At 41.8% G+C, this 17,868-nt stretch overlaps 1 protein-coding gene across 30 annotated transcripts in view; it reads right to left on the reverse strand.

Moving 5' to 3' along the window:
- PKHD1 (PKHD1 ciliary IPT domain containing fibrocystin/polyductin) overlaps positions 1-17,868 on the reverse strand; it is a 268,857-nt gene that overhangs the window by 93,373 nt on the left and 157,616 nt on the right. For 29 of the 30 annotated variants that reach the window (XR_015708033.1, XR_015708034.1, XR_015708037.1 and 26 more), the window contains 3 exons: positions 12,001-12,066; positions 10,191-10,310; positions 569-706 (listed from right to left, as the gene is read on the reverse strand). Coding sequence is in view for 24 of the 30 variants with exons in the window: in XM_087773809.1 (XP_087629935.1) it covers positions 569-706; positions 10,191-10,310; positions 12,001-12,066 (324 nt within the window). In the remaining 6 variants the exon portion in view is untranslated. The remainder of the gene's footprint in view (positions 1-568; positions 707-10,190; positions 10,311-12,000; positions 12,067-17,868) is intronic. The other variant, XM_087773812.1, reaches the window with a different exon arrangement.

Genomic DNA, 17,868 nt, shown 5'->3' on the forward strand with positions numbered 1-17,868 from the left:
TACCTCCCTGAAGTCCTGGTGCCCATCGGTACAGAGGGATGAGAGGAACAAATGTGCTGAATCCAGCTGTGCCAGTTTCATGCCACAGCAGGATTTCCAGCCACTCTGGGGATTCTCTGTGACTCTGTGTATGTTGTCTTTAAATACTTCTGTGTCACCTAGAAAGTGTCTTACTAATGCCTATAGACACTAGGCACTGCCTGAACACTAAGGTAGAGCCTGCCCTGAGGAGTTACTGCCCTATAAAGCAACCCCACATGAAGCAGGGAGGACTTTTACACATATCAGATAAAATGTCAGCCGTGATGAAATCAGGAGTATTGCCATTAGCTTCAGTGGGGTGAAGATAGCAGTATTTGTAATATGTTGTTATAAAATGAGCAGGTAATTAGCTCCAGTGGATAATCCATGGATTCTGGGTGTACACATTGCAGATATCCAGATAGCTATGTGGCATTAGGATGGCCAGCATGTTTATAGTAACACTATACAGTCTTTCTTCCCACTTCTCTATCTATCAAGAGCAGAAATAAACCTCAGGCATCCAGAAGACAGGCTGCTCACTTACCCACTTTCAGCGTACCCCCCACCACCACGATACAGGCTGCACTCAGGACATTGCTGGAGTTGCTGGGGAACTCGAGGGTCCCCAGGATGTAGAGACCTCTCAGAGGGGGAAGAGTCATATCCACCAGGATGGTCCGGTCTGAGAAACAAAGCAGAGGGTTGTTTAGAACGATGGCAGCCTACCAACACTACTTGCCAAAAAGTGTGGCATGGAGGTGAAGAATGTTAGCCTTGCTTGAGTTTTGCTTTATTTAGGTTGGTTTTACTTAGAACTACTGGAGCAGGGCTTGTGTGTTTGTGCAGCATCCGCAACCAGAGCCTCATCTACAGCTGAGGCTCCATGGTGTGGCTGTAATCAGATAAATGAATAATAACATCATATTTACAATGGTACTGTTGAATGCTTAAGTCTCATCAAATGTTGCTTGAACCTTTAAGAATGCCTGTGAAGAGCTGCAAGTTAGAGACAAGTTAGTCTCGCTAGGTGAATCTGGCTCTGTTTATGAAAGTAAATCTTGATCATCCAGTGCAATGAAATAGGACTAAGTTAAGCTGTGCCCAGACAGGATTTTTCCCTTATGGCATTGAAGAGAACAAGACTGGCAGAAGTGAAAAAATCCAATGGTGTCAAATAGCCACAGAGATCCTGCAAGTTCCCACCTTGTGGGTGTGATCAGGGTGACAGACTGAACCACACACCACAACCCACCTCTAATGACACCTTGTCCCTGTTTTTCCCCTCCCAGCAGTTTGGCTTTGCTCCCTCAGGTTTTGTGTATAAAAGCCCACTTCTGCCCCTCCAACCAAGAGGAAAGTTTTGCTTACATCAACACAATCTTCAGGAAGCCAGACTTCACAAATGGCATTCCCCAGGGCTCAGTATTGGCGCCAGTTCTGTTCAGTATCTTTATCAATGATCTGGATGAGGGGGTCGAGTACACCCTCAGTAAGTTTGCAGATGACACCAAGTTGGGTGGGAGTGTTGATCTGCTGGAGGGTAAAAAGGCTCTACAGGGGGATCTGGACAGGCTGGATCGATGGGCCGGGGCCAACTGTATGAGGTTCAACAAGGCTAAGTGCTCGGTCCTGCGCTTTGGTCACAACAACCCCACGCAACACTACAGGCTTGCAGAAGAGTGGCTGGAAAGCTGACCAGCAGAAAAGGACCTGGAGGTGTTGGTCAACAGCTGGCTGAATATGAGCCAGCAGTGTGCCTATGTGGCCAAGAAGGCCAATGGCATCTTGGCTTGTATGAGGAATAGTGTGGCCAGCAGGACTAGGGAAGTGATTGTCCCCCTGTACTCGGCACTGGTGAGGCCGCACCTTAAATCCTGTGGTCAGTGTTGGGCCCCTCACTACAAGAAAGACATTGAGGTGCTGGAGCATGTCCAAAGAAGAGCAGTGAAGCTGGTGAAGGGTCTAGAGCACAAGTCTTACGAGGAGCGGCTGAGGGAGCTGGGGTTGTTTAGCCAGCAGAAAAGGAGGCTTGAGGGAGACCTTATTGCTCTCTACAACTACCTGAAAGGAGGTTGTAGCGAGGTGGGTGTCAGTCTCTTCTCCCAAGTAACAAGTGATAGGACTAGAGGAAACAGCCTCAAGTTGCACCAGGAGTGATTTAGATTGGATATTAGGAAAAATTTCTTCACTGAAAGGGTTGTCAGGCACTGGAACAGGCTTCCCAACGAAGTGGTGGAGTCCCTAACCCTGGAGGTATTTAAAAGATGTGTAGATGTAGTGCTTAGGGACATGGTTTAGTGGTGGGCTTGGCAGTGGTAGGTTTGCAGTTGTACTTGTTGATCTTAAGGGTCTTTTCCAACCTAAATGACTCTATGATTTTATGATTCTCCAATTCTTTATTCATTTGCTATTAATAATTTAGTTTACAGTGACCAGGGGAAGCACCATTCCCTCAGATCCTTAAGGACAAAACAAGGAGCATATTTTTATTTTACAGAACAGAGTGGGGACTGCTGTTGATTGAGCACAATGACAACATCACTGCTGCCTCCTAAAGCTGCAAGTCTATAGTCTGTGAACCTTTTAAATACCACTTAAGCTTTCCAAGTAGGACATGAGGATGGACGTAAATGGTGCATCATTTAGAGGCAGGCCACTGCACAGAGGTGAATTCCACCCTCAGGGCCCATGTATTGCTCTTTGATTTCACTAGGAGCTTTTCAGTTGATTGCACTGCAAACCTGCTCAAGTCCTCAGCTTGTGGTTTCCAGCTCCCTCATTTCTTTATTGACAAGAGTAACAGTTTCCTGGTATGGTGCATCTCTGAGTCAGTAGATGCCCCTAGAAGAAGGAAAAGCAAGGTATTTCCTTAACAAAGGGTTCAATGAGATGATCTAATTGTGACTTTCAAAAAATAGTTTGCAGAAAATAAGAATCTTCAACATAATGGCAACGGCCAAACCCTACCCAGAGATTTGCTGATCTCATATGCACTTACTGGAAGGCACAGATATACATAACAGGAGAGATTAAGGAATACACATATTTTCCCAAAGATTTTGACAGAGCAGTGAGAATGAGTCACTTGAAACAGTTTTGGTGTGGAACATAGGAAGAGCCATGCAGTGTCTTGGGATCAACTGCTTCACAGTTTTGCTTCTGCCCATAGCCATTAGCAACTGCTTTGGATGAAGCCACAAATGACCATGGAATAGGTAGTAAAGTGAAAGTCTTTTCCCCAAAACATATAATTAGGGGCTGACTCAAGCCATTTAGCACAAAGGTTTAGGAATTTTTCCCATCCCTATTTGCAGGAAACATAACCAAAACCTATGGAAAGCACAGTCAGAAACAGACTGAAAAAAATTTGAGTAGGCTGTCTTTAATATTACCATTTCCTAGCTTTTGACTCTTTGGTTTTGCAGCCCTGAAGTTACACAGCTTCAAGGGATAAGAGACTTCTGCATAGTCCGGGGTCCTGGGTCTGCTTGCAGATTTGCTTTTTTTTTTCTACATACATGTTCCTACTCTATCTCTTTAACTCAATCTTCCCACCTCTTCCTTTCCCATTTTTTTTTTCTTCTTTCTCTCTGGACATCAGCAAGGGACACCCTGAAAGCCCAGAACCACTGTTCTCAAGGACTATGCCAAGTACTGCAGCAACCCATGGTTACTCTAAACACCCCATCTCAAAAGAAATTCCCTGCATATTTGGGCTGAAACATCTTTCAAGCATGCAAAATTTTCATATCATTCAGATGCAATAAGTCTCTACAGAGTAACTGCAATCTTTTTTTTCCCCTAAATCTCATACTGTTAGTACTTGATACATTTTTACAGGCATGAAGAAACTCCTGTCTATAATCTCTTTACAGGACAGGTATAGTCCTATGCCCTGCAGAACTGAGAAGTGAAGGCACAGTATGTGAGGATATGAAACAGAGAAAAGAGAATAAGGGGGAAGATGTTGTTAAAATGATATCTCTCAGACAGAAGGGGAATCTAGTTTGTGAAATCACAGCTCAAGAATGTGGCAAAAAGCTGCAGTTGACAAAGGCCATAAGTATATTCATCAAACACAGACTGAAACATTTTTACAAGGAAAAGAAGAAGTGCTCCTAGGCATACCATTTATATGTCAAGTTTCAGTCTAGAACAGATATTTTTGCTGAGTTGCACATCTTTCTAAAAAAGGTTTTATAAAGGAAATGCTGACTGCTCTGTAACTGTAGCATCACGTATGTGAGCCTTGAAACACAGGAGTGAGAAATTCCCCCATTCAGAGATATCTCTGCAAACCTATAGCTTCCTCACTTGAAAAGAACAACACTCTGGGGTGTGATGCTTGGAGTGTGAAGTCCTCAGAGGGTGAAATGTTGCCCTGTAGAAACAACAGAATGTTCCTTTGATGAAAAAAAGTCTTTACACACATGAGGAGAAAAGCAAACAGATTCAAAGGACACTTCTTTACACAGTCCTTACCGAATACACTCATTCATGTAGTAGAGGGAGATGATGACTAAGGGGTTAAAATCATAAACTTTAGGTCACTGAGCTCAAGGGATTTACCTTCAGAGAAATACAAACTGCAGTTGGTTTTCTCCCATTAAGACAGTCATATAATAGCAAGCAACCACTTCCAGCAAACCATAGTGTGAGCCTGAAAACAGGGCTATGTTTCATTTTACATGTATTATCTTCAGACAAAAGCTCACAGGTATGCCACAGTCTTAATGTTCAGACGTACAATACTGAGAAGTCACTAATGACTCCAGCAGTGACACAAAATGCCTTTGATCAACCACATTGCTATGTAAAACACCATACTATGCCATTGAATGGAAATCAGGCACAACAGAAGAGCTATTATATGAGATACAGTACTCCAGCATTCATCTCTTCAAACAGAAAAAGTTCAAAGAAAATCAAAATCAGAAAATGAATAACAGAGTGAATTCCACCACTGGAAAAAAATAGAAAAAAAAAATAAAAAAGAAGGGAGAAATTGCCAGAGGCTACATGATATCATATCAATACCCTTCAAAACAGCATTCCATTGCCTGGAATTATAACACGTTCTCCTTTCACCCAGAGCACGCTGCGTCAGGAGTGTGTCACACTGAAAACCATAAACCAAAGCCCTGAAAATCCAAGGGCTTGAGAAGTTAATGCCTCTGCTGGCCGCCAAAATGGCATGACTAAACTCATCCAGCTTGTTTTTCAAGGTGGTGGGACTGCTGAAGTCTGATGCATGCGAGAGGTCCTTGTGGGATGGCTGCGGCTCTGGAGGATGAACCTCCAGAGATAAAAGCACAAGTTGTTGCAGCCTGAGCTAAAGCTTTCCAGCTGGGACTGGAAGAGACTTGTATGCGCTAGGGAGTCAGACACTGAGGGGACTTGTAACACACCAACACAAAAAGTCACTTTAACATGAGGGTCCCACATCTGTTGCAAATGAAATTCATCCTTGTACAAAGAAGTCTATGAACTCCTGAAGTCTCACCAATGCTTTCAAACAGGGCAAAAAATGGAATAACTTAATACACAACCCCAATTTCCAAGCCCTCCAAAAAGCACCTTCTAAATGTGAAGCAGACACCAAGCAGCAACATGAAAACTTGGGGTTTAATATGAATGTTTTGCTAATAAAGGTGCTAGCTTTTCAAACTTTCCTGAGTCCAGCCCATGAGACAGCCCTAGTGATGCAATTTTGCTTATTTTGTTAAGTAAGCAAATTGAAGCCTTCATTAGTGAAGTTTAAGCAGTGCCCTAGCTCTTCAGTGAACTCTCGGAATCCACATTCATTCAGAGATTTCAACACAATGTTAGGCTTGGACCAAAGTCTTCCTGTGCACTTCTTCACACTAGAAATGAGCACTAAACATCTATTATTTGTTTTTATAAGACTCTAAAATTGTTCTTTGGGGGCTGAAAGGACTTACCCAGTAGTGCACAACATACTAGAAGTAGAACCATGGCTTGGCTTTCAACCTGAAAATCATTACGGATGGCTCTCAGAAGAGAATTGTAAGTCACTAAAAGACAGTGGAGAGTGAGAAACAGCTGCATCTTCCCAGGAGTGAATCACAAAAATTTATTCTCGTGGGTACAGCAGCACAAAGTTTGGGTGGTTTGCAGAATGTTTGTTCTTATGAGAACAAACTCTCACTTTTCTGGATCCATCTGGAGCCATTCTGAGTTTAGCAGGATATGCACAAGCCAGTGGAAATGGGAAAGGAAACATTCATAAAATGCCATGATTAAACATAAATTTAAAAATTGTTGATTTCATTTTAGATTTTGGACCCAAGGAAGGGGTTAACTTTCTTACAACTGGAAACTCATGTTGTGGCACTTGTGGCAGCAAAGCAAGGTATGACAAATGGACTGAAAATTCATCTTGCCTAACTATATTTTAGGTGCCTTCATTTGAAGACCCTGCTCTCTGTTGACTCCCAATAAGTGTTTCAACACCTCCAAGCCAGCAAGAATGGAGAAGGAGAGTAAAAAGAAAGTAGAGGGAGTATGATCAGAAAAGGCAGGCATGCAGTAGAGTAGTTCTCTCAAAATAAATTGGGTGATAGACAGTTTGTATTCATGTTTGTGTTCATGTTCTTGAGCTAAAATTGAAGGATCATTCCAGAAAGGCACTGGAGAGCAGAATAGTGTCTGCTCACCAACTAAACACACATATCTACTCTAGTGATAAGAGCTAAGAGATTTTTGTCACTGATAGGACAAAGGCAATCACAGAGTATGGCTCTCCACTGGTCCAAGCAGGTAGTGCATTTTCACATATCATTTGCCTCTTTCCTTTTCAATCATTAGGTATTTTATTGTGGTTTTACTGTTCAGTAAAGCTCCTCTGAAGAGCAGAGAAAGTTTTATTGTACACTGTGGAGCACCCTGCTCTAAGCAGCTGAACACAGTGATTCAGAACTGGGAACTCCCAGGGTCTAATCCTGCTCCGGCAGCAACCTGCATTCTGGCTTTGAGCAAGCTTTATTGTCCTGACCCCTCAATTTCTCATAGGCAGAGAACATTCCTGTCCATGGTAAAACACAGATCATGTCTAATAGTCCAACCCTTATCCTTCTGCCTCCCAACCAGTAGGCACCAGTATGCTAGAGAGAATCCCTATACCACATACTTCAGCACAGTGCAGACACTCCCCAGTTAAAATGACCAAACCATCACTGCTCTAAATTCGGGAGATGTTAGTTCTGACCCCAAAGGCTGTGCGGTCATGCTGCACAGCGCCAGGCCTGAGTTAATGATCTTTGCCTCTCAGGAGAGCTAATTAGTTCTGATATACCAGCATGCTGATGCAGCAGTATTGTTTCCAGTCCTAGAACTAGATCAGTTGGGCTGGGCTGTGGGCAGCAATCTGCAATGCTTCAGGCACAGCTTAGTCATGAAGGGCCTTGTGATATGTGACGAAGGCCATGGTCAATATCTCACATGGCAGCTAAAATGAGTTACTTTATTGAGAGGATTACACTCACCTTTGCAGGAAGAACAGAGGAGTTTTTTTCATAGGTGAGTTTTCAATGCACCAAAGGACTATCGCAACCTCAGCATCCAGTTCCCACTCTCTTAATCTAATCTAAACAACAGAACTCCAAATCCTTAGCCTTTCTTTTTTTTACATTTACTTCTTACTTTCTGGTTATGTGTAGATTGTGATTTACCTCCAGTGACCAGCACACCCTACATAATTAACCCACTGTCAGTGCAGAGGCCTTAGCTATCAGTGCCACCCCTGTGCTTCTTCATATCTGCATCTAACATATGGCATTGAAGACTGAACTGATTTGGTCTTTTGACAATCATGGGCTGATATTGGTGAACTGGTTATAATGTGATACACAAGAAATTGAAACAGATGATCTGATGTTGTCTCTGGTCTTGTTCTCAGAGATATGAAGGATAAAGTATACAATGGCATGCAAAATCCAACAATGGCAAGAGGATCTGAAAGAGAGGAAAGCACACGAGAAATGCTCCACTGTGTAATGCCTGCATAAGGGGTCAGATATAGCGGAGGTGAGAGTGGAGTAGGAAACATGGAGCATAGGACAGAAAGGACACTTTCTGTGTTTCTGAATGGCAAGCAGGCACATGTCCAACATGAAGTACTGGCGACGCCACTGGAGTAATGTTGTTGGAAGAGGAAAGCAAGTCCAGTGTTTTGGGTGCTGCATTTGGACTTTGGAGATTGAAGGTCAATCCCCTGTTCTGGTACAGCTTCCTACTGGCAAGATCTTTACATGGATGTTAGTGTTGTTTATACTGTCAAGAGAAATAGATGTAGACCTTCACATCATGGTTCAGAGGACATATATTAACTGCAAGTTAGGTTCATATCTCAGGTGCCGCTGAACATGCTCTGGAGAAATGAGGTTCAGGCCTCAATTTATGGCACCTGAACTGAGCTGTCTGATGGGAGCTAGGTGTCTAAGCTCCCACCATAGTAAATTCATGTAGGATTTAGTACTATCTGAAATGCCCTTGGATATTTGAGACCTCACACAAGACTGGCAAATGTGACATATGGGACATCTGTGACCATCTTGGGTTTCACCTGGCTAGGCAGGATGCTCCTGGAGTGCTTCAAACAACACTAGATATCTTCATATAAGGAAGTGACTTGAGCCCATTATACCATCAGTGAAGAACAACTCAATTCACATTAGATACCCATATTTGGTCAGCTCAGTAACTCTTACAGCTCTACTAACTGTAATGAAGAGGAACAAGTTAAGATGCCTAAACCTATGTGATTACTCTTACCTTAGATGCACATTGGACACAGGACCTACAGGAGATAAACAAATCCCTGGAGCGACATTTCTGTGCCTTCTCTGGCCTCTGAACTTGCAAACACTTAACCACATTTATGCAATATAACTACTGAGATGACAGAACTGAAAAAAACATATTGTGCTTCTTTGATAGGAAATAGGGACCTAATCAGAAAATGGAAATTATCTACCCTTCAGTTTAATGTAAGTTCTCCCAAAAAAGTGAAGAAAAGCATTATTTCAAAAAAAGTGTTGTGGTTTTTTTTTTTAACATTTGTCAGAAAACTGAAGATTAAACTAAATATTCATTAAAGGTTGAACATAATTCTTAATTTAATCTGAAATTAAATATATATATATATATTACTTTTAATGACACAGGACAGAGAAGTCCTAACCATGACTGAGGCTCCATGCCCAAATGCCAACACAAAGCAACAGAAACTTCCTTCCACAAAGACTTTATAAGCCAAAACCAGGTGAAAGAGGAAGAGACATGGAGCAGTGTTGTCCCCATTTCCAGAAGTGGAGCTATGGTAGGCAGAGAGACTTATCTGGTTTCAAACAAATTAGGAGGAGCCAAGAGTATTAGCAGATCCAAGAGTATTTCAGATACATACAGCACAGTATTCATAGGATCATACAATAATTATGTCTGGAAGGGACCTCAGGAGATCATGTAGTTCAACTTCCCAATCATAGCAAGGCCAGCTATTAAGTAAAAAGGTTATCACAAGTTTTCTCCTCCAGATTTCATTGGAAGTTGACAAACACTTTTGCTAGAATTCAGAAGGTTGTTCGTGCAATAAGGTTGTAAACTGAGCTGGGATTTAAATGTAACTCAAGCCTAAGGTTGAAAAACAGGCATAGGCTAAAACACCTAGGAGGCATCCACGGCAAGTGGATTGAGAGATTATCGATAGTGGGAATTGCAACAGGAAAAAAAAATGGAAGGTAATATAATTGTGGAAATGTAAAATATGATCCCTGCAAAAAACCACAGAGAGGTGGCTCAAAAGATGAGCTATTTGTGAGCTGTGATTTTGGGTCTTGCAAATTTTCTGCTCCAGAAATAAAGTCCCTGCATATAATTAAGCTTGAATATCAGTATGAGTAAGTAAGTGTGTGTGTGTGTGTGTTTGTGTGTATGTGTAAATGGAAAAGAATGATTATTCTGTTCCAAAAATCACACTTTTGTACTGTAGCCAAGATTTCAATGTGACAAGGAAAAAATGTGGTGTCCTGCACACACTAGAATGGACACTAGTGCCAAGGAGCCCACGTTGCAACACAAATACATATCCTAATGTAAACAGACCCAGCATCCCTAGAGAAATTAAACACCTTTCCTTCCTTCCTTACTAGGTAAGATGATGACGTCTTCCCCAGGGCCTGGGATGCTGTGGTTGGATCCACCCCAGCCTTTTTCCACATCATTCCATGTCTCTGGGTGCGACCATTTCAAGACAGCATCAGAAGGAACTACAAAACAGGACATACAAAGGCAGAATTATCATTTTCAGTAGCTGGGAGAATTACCATTTCTTTGATAGTCAAGCATCTGTGGCATTAACATCCTCCTTTTGTCACTGATGAAGCAACACTAACTGCTCTTTGTTATCTTCCATGCTTAAAAGAAGCTGCTGGATGGGAAAAAAGATCTCTCCCAGGATCATATTTTCAAAGTTAAAGGGCAGGGAGATAACTGAAAAAACAGATTCAAATTCTTTGGGACCCATCAAATCCTGTCCCTTTTGGGACAGGAAATCTTGAGGTTTTTCATACTTAGCTTATGATACACCTTGTGAATACGCTTCACAAGCAACTGCTTTTTATTTATGGTGTACAAAGCTCTGAACATTTTGAATACAAAATTAAGATGAACAAATGAAAATAAAAGCCAGTCACCTGTGCTTGGATCAAAATGGCAACTAACCCTACCAGAAAGTGCTAACTCTTCTCATGTATTTTTTCTCCCCCAGTGCTCTAGAAAGCAGATTGAATTCCCAGAGTATGGGAATTTCCATAAGTTCCCAAAGTATGGAAGATTTTAAAAAATGAGTGATCAACTCTCAGAAGCCTGTTAACCCTCAGAAAAGCAGGAGTCTTCCCATTGCAAGGGGTAATGAAGACCTGCCTTGGAAAACCGTCTTGACTGAGACACAGGGCAACTCCTGCTCATTCCCCAAAGATTTATTTTTCAGCTCAATCCAAAAGGAAATTTCTAAGCCTTAGCATAAGGAAAATATTGGGAGAAATTATTTTCACAAAATGTAGGTGCTTAACTTGCACTTGTATTTTAGACAGGTAATGAGCCAGTCTTCATAAATTAATTGCCTAAGTTTGCTCTGCCATCAAGAGAGGAAGGAAAGCCTCCAGGGGGAAATCCTGTACACTAAGTTTAGTAAGGCCTAAACTAAAGCAGGCAGGGCCTCCCTCTGGAGGCCTCTGCAAGCACCTACCTCTGTCCTATCACTGTAAAGGAAATTCTGGCATTTTTTTTCTTGAGGAAAGCTTCACTAGGTATTGAAAACACAGGGGCAAGCTCATGCCTAAGTGTGGAGGCTAGACCCTCGCTCAGTAACATTGTGGAGTAGAAAAACCCTCTGTTACCAGCACAGGGAAACACAGAGAAATTAAACTCAGGTGAAGTTCCTTAAGGCTGGGTCTGTTTTTCCATTACTTGTTTGTTCAGGGGTAACACTCTGCAAAAAGGTCTCTAAACCCTATTGCCACGTAAATGATTATTGTTGTTAATATGCAGCAAGGCAGCTATGCAACTAACACCAAACTTTGGAGGTCTCCCTTGTCTCTGGTGTATTTTTCTGTCTGATTCGACATGTAACTGTGCAGTAATGTCAGACTATTACACTAAGATCACTATGAAGCACTAAAATACACTGTAGTCTTACATTCTCCATGACCTTTCTGATCTGCTACGGTATTTCTTAACAAAAGTTTATAGTCTTTTATGCTGTGGAATCACACATTTATCATCAGCAATGGTAGATATGGTTCAATGAAATGCTTAAATGAATGCCAAGAACCCCTGTTGGGTTGATAGATGTGCAAAATATTGAAGTGAAAAATAGCAGTCTATTTCTGAAAAAGTAGTAAAAAAGAAATGGTGTGACTCCCAGACCAAGCCTTTCAGACACAGACTGTCACGTACCTGGGGTAGGTAACGCCACTCTTTCCTTCTCTTTCAGTATGACCTGAATCAAGTCAGCTCCTGTGACTGAACACAGAGAATTTTAGGGAGTTACATCAAGACCCTACAAATTAACACAAAAAAAATCATAATAAATCGATTGCTACATGTGATTTTCTGACAACATTCTACATTTCTAACAAACAGATTTTTTTTAAGAACAACTATACATGTTTTCTAAGCATTTTTGTCTTTTTTGAGAAAGGATTAAACAAACACATTTTAATTTACAGATACAGAGGGTCTCAAGACAACTCATTAGAAACAGCTAAAAGAAAACATTCAACAATCAGAAATTCTAGGCTGGAACACAAATCTCATTTATCCCACTATAAATCCACAGCAGTTCCACTAACACAAGCGATATTACACCATTGAATGCATAATGTATTAACTGGCTCAAACAGCGATTTACAGCTTTTGTTTTGTAGTTTGGTTTTGATTTTTTTTTCCCCAAAATCTGGTATCTGAAAGAGATGCTTTAATTAGTCAGACTTTATAGACTGAAGACAGGGACCCTGTGTTCGGGACTGTGAAAAGAGGTCAGAAGCAATTATCACAGCTGTAACCTTTGTGCCAGTATATTGTCAGCAGGAGAAGGGCCAGGATAATGCAAATCAAACTAAGAGGAGCAGGAGAAAACTGCTTCAGACCCAGCGAAAAGGCTACCTCCTCTTCATCTCCAGTGGCATATAAAGGCACTTCCTTTCAGTCACCAGACTGGAACAACCATAGGTTAAAATAGAAACACTCTGACAAACACATAAATCTCCTGTCCACTGCCCAACCCCTTATGGTGACCCTAAAATGTCATTGGAAGATTTTTTGGGGATAGAAGGATTGTATAAATGAAGCCATTGTCAGAACTTTCCTCAGTTCCAGAACATGCCAGGAACTTTCCTACGTGTGTATCAACCCACCAATGGGATTTCATGACATATTGTAATTCACTTATTTTATCTTTAAACAAGTCTCTGTACTTTTAAATTGTTAAAACTGTCCTTCCCTACCTCCTTCCTTTTCTCCCAGTGCAACTGAGCAGATTTAAAATAACTGAGGTTCATTAATTTTAAGTGTTCAATAAATTAGTATGAATAATCAAAAAACTTGATTCTTTCTGATAATTACTATTTGATGTCAGTTGAAAGCACTCGATTGAGTTAGCAGCATATGCTCCTATGCCAAATGAGGCTTCCATAATTAAATAGAAACTGATTCCATGAGGTTTTTCTCATGTCTGATTAATTAGTAATCAGGTGCCTCAGCCCTGTTCTTCAGTGACACCTTCTCTCCCAGTGGTAGCTGTGATCTGATCCATATATCAGTCAAGACAATCTGCCCTAAATCATCATATAGAGCTCAAGCTGAACAGCATCATGTCTTTGGGTGGCCACAAGGTGAACGTTTGAGGAGACAGAATGACATGAAGATGCTAATTTAAAGTCTTTGACAAAGAGTTCATGTGGCTTTTAGATAACACCCTTCTATGGGTACTTTTATGGCTATGGTGGCCTTGCTACTCTTCTCACTTATAGCAGGGCAAATCAGGAGTCAAAGGTGTTACATCAGTCTAAAAGTGAGAGAACCAAGCCCTGACACCATCCTTTTTTTGGTAAATATATTTTGTCAGATTTGTTGGGGTTTTTTTTTGCTTAACTTTGCAGGCACTACAGTGCAATCGTCTAATTAAGGATGTTTGTATTGTTCAGAGAAAAGCTGTTATAATTAAATCCTGAGGGGACATAAAACTTGATCAATATGCTATATAGACCTCATAATGGGGTTCAGTCCCCTTACACAGTGAAGAAAGGAACCATTAAGACATAACTCAGTACAGTCATGTCCAGAGTCAGGGCAAGGATAAAAGTTTCTCACATTTGAAGTGTCATCCAACCACAGAGCATGACAACTCAAACCATTCTAAGTCATTTATACCCTCCACATGAGTGCAGGAATCAGGGGCTGAATTCTCCACAGCCCTGCAACTTGCACAGTTGGAGTGTAAGTGCAGATGGGGTGTAAAGTGCAACAGTTGTGAATCAGTAGTATTTTGTTGCCATTTCCTACAAATACTCCTAAAACCTGATCAAAACAGGAGAGATACAGGCCTCGGGAATAATCAAGACTACAGTGACATAGTCCTTCTGGTTGTTTTGTTTTGCTGCCGAGTATGTTATCATTGTTTCTGTACAGGATAGGAAGAGATATAGGCAATACAGATGAACAACGTCATCAGTAAACATTGAATTAAGGTGACTCTTCACTAAATGTAGTTATAAGGCTCCAGGGTTTAGTTGTATAAAACCTTTATAAGGCTCATCAATTTTCTGTCTTATTACAGCTCTTCCTGGATGTTTGGGCTGTGAATCATAAATATAGGCCTTCCTGATGATACTCACAGTAACTTTCTTCTGGTTCAGGGCTCCTTCAGTGAACATGAAGGAGGAGCAACTTAGTCTTTTATCAGCTTTGCAGTGATGGGGAATTTTGCCTGTGGATATTAGGAAGGGCTGAAACTAGGATAAATGGCTCCAATAGCCTGACTTACAAATAACAAGCAACTCCATGCTATTTAACATCAATTGGGCTAACATACATCACAGGAAAATCAAAACTTTTAGACAGCACAATCAACAACACAGTGAGACACACCTCTAGAAACTGGAGAACCTGAGATAGGATATTTTGTCATCCTCTACCAGGATCTGTTACAGGAGGTACCCAGAAATATGGTACCATGGGGACACTGCAGTGAGGAGAGGAGATGTTAAAAAAAAAAAAAAATTTTGGGCTAATGGATACAGATTCTTGCTTACAGCAGATTAATATTTGCAGAGGCAGAGGTGAAGGCATGAAATTCCTCCTGCAGAGATCGCATAGTCGAAAGACTACCCCTGACAGGATTATAAGGGCATTTCATCATCTTATTTCTGTTAACTGCTACATTCTCTGGTCTCTCTGCTGCCATGCCAGAAGGACAGGAGCTCATCCACCAGGAGAAGGCTGATTTTTCTCTTTGTGTCTGTTACAAAGAGCTAAGAACTGACATTTCATTTCACAGAGGCCACTCAGCAGCCCACATCTGGTCTGAAACAGCTGATATAGGTTGAGTTTTATCTAGATAGAAGAAAAGACTCATGCCTGTGCAACCAGTCCTCTGTAACAAATTAACTCCATTCTTTAGGTCTTTCACCTTGGATTCTCCTTTACCCCTGAGCAATAATGTTGCAGAAAATATCTTTCTTTATTTATTTTCTCTATTTTAATATTAGAAACAAACACTCTTAAGGGCCTGTTTTTTCTCTTATACAAAGCAATTACAAAAACCCACAGAGTGTAATGGAAGTGAGATCATTCTTTAGGAATTTAGAAAAGACAATAAGTGTAATCAAATTATTTTTTTGAAGAACTATGGAAACTGCTTCTGACACAGCAGTAATGTGAGGCTGGGTCTCAGGCCCTCTTAACAACTCACACATGAGCAGCTTGAGCAAAGTCAGCAGGATGACCCATCTCCATAAAAGTTGTGTCTACTGAAAAATGTATTTGGGGTAAGTAAAAAGTTTGATAATCCTTTCAGTGATGTTTTCAATAATGTTTGTGTCAAGCACTTCAATTTGAGAAAAAAGCCAAGAGAAATCTGGAGATGGAGCAAGCCAACACTTTGTTTCAGTCCAAAAGAAAATGGTTTAAACATTTCAAAAGTGAACAAAAAGGAAAGAACATCTCTGGTTTTTAGCCAATTCCAGTATTGCCCAGAGAACTTAACCAAGGAGCAGTACCATGCTGTGGCACCATATGCTCATATTTGTAACAGACTTAAAAAGCTTATAATGTTATTATTGTAATTTACACAGGATATTTCTCCTAAAAATATCCCAGATGTCCCAGTGTGACGTTTCTTTCCACCTCCCTTGTTACAATAAGTTTTTTTGATTCAGCATGATCACGTCATGTTACAACCACTCTCCTGAAACCTGGCTGAGCCACAACCCATCAGTGTTTCAGGGAGCCACGCACCAATTTCAGTGCCCATCAGTGACCTTTGAGGAACACTTCTTTCACGACATGGGGTGCCTCAGAGAAAATCAGATTGATGCTATGAAGATGAATAATGTCAGAGCAAAGCTGCTGATGTAGAAATGACTGGCACAGGAAGCCCCAAGCTTCCTTGCCTCTGCCTCACCCAGCATCCAGCAGGGACATGGGGTTATCTATCTTTCAGTGCTGATTCCTTCAGGTCTGAAAAGATTATTTTCAAAGGGACTCATGGGTTCGTTAACAGGGTTGATGTATGTAGGCAGCAGTGAGTACCTTTGTTAACAGGATCATTGCATAAGTATCCCACATTGAAGAAAAACTCTCCATTACAATTATTTCTCCCCATTCAGTGTCCCCTTCATTGTCCCATGCCGAGGTTTAATTTATGAAACTGCAAGCATGCAAAGCATCAGGGCAACTTAACTCTTTTAATACCCTCCATAGGGTGTATTTTCTTGCCTTCTGTGTTAGACAGACCTTTTTTTCTCCACCGAAGATAAACAAACACTTCCATGACACAGGGCAATTTCAGATGGAAGGGGGGGTATGGAGAAAGCCTGAGCCCAATGCAAACTGCTGGCCAAGGTGGCTTCGTTCAGCTGCCCACTTCATTTGAATAACAATATCTTCTCAGTCATGGGGCCTTCCCTCCCCTTCTCTCCCTTTTCCCCGCCATGCAGGCCTGAGCAAAAGGCTGTGTGAATTCAGGAGCCTGCTTGTGAATGAGCTGGCATCTGATACGTATTTACTGACGTTAATTTTGGATGTAATGCACCCCTGCCACTTCCCCACCGTTTGCCCTAAAAGGCTTTCTGATGGGCACAAAGGCAAAGGGTCAAAAGTAAGTTGACCCCTGCCAGAATGTACAATTATTGGAAAGAGGCGGTACACCAGCAGCTGTCGAAACCCCACCGGCGCGGCAAAGTGCTTCCAAAAGTCGGAGGATGACTAATACGCTCGAGTTCTCCCCTCCTCCCCGCAAGAGCAGGCTACTTTCTGCAGAAAGAATTATGGCCCTCCCGAGCAGCTGCAAAAATTGTCTTCCCATTGTCCCCCAGCCCTCCCTCCGCCACCCCCTACGAGTGCCCATTGTCGGCGTGGAGTCAAGTGATTATATGCTTGGGCTGATGCTGTTTGCACCCAGCTGCCTGACTGCTGACACACGAGCACCGAGAGGGGGGACCCGCGTCTGCGAGACGGGACTCCGACATACCAGACCTTTTACATAAGTCAAACAGGAACAAATGACTCTTTATCAACCCCTTCTCCCTTTGAAGTGGCGGCTGCTTATAGGCCCTTACAGCTTTTCCTCCTTAGCCCGAGCAAACATCCTCCTTTTGATATGCTACATGCTCATTATCTCTGCCCCATTTAATGATTTTTGATTGAAGGGTGGCAGTGCAGTTGCCAAGAGGGTAGTTAAAGAGGCTCCACGCAGTCAGGACGACAAGAAAGGCTTTCCTTGTGCAGCAGCCTAAATTTGGAGTTTCTTAACAGTGTGTTCTTGTTCTTAGCAGCAGATAAGGGCTGAGCGTGAAATTCTTAATTAAGCAGTAAATAGAGAGTGGGGTGTCAGCAGATGCAGCCTGTAGCCATGGAGACCAAGTCAGATGAAGGAGGGAGCTGAGACTCAGCACCGGCCCCAGGCTTGGGCATGACTGACAGCTGAAGAATCCGACAAAGCTTGTAAACGGGATTAATTAGTTGGCTAATTATTTCATATAGTTAAAAGTAAATAAAAAATAAAAAAACAGCTTGCAGAGTTAGGCGGGAACGTCTTCTGAAGGC

This window comes from Nipponia nippon, unplaced genomic scaffold (assembly GCF_047370975.1).
Source record: "Nipponia nippon isolate SJK-2023a ecotype South Korea unplaced genomic scaffold, ASM4737097v1 scaffold_4, whole genome shotgun sequence".
Lineage (NCBI taxonomy): Eukaryota > Metazoa > Chordata > Aves > Pelecaniformes > Threskiornithidae > Nipponia > Nipponia nippon.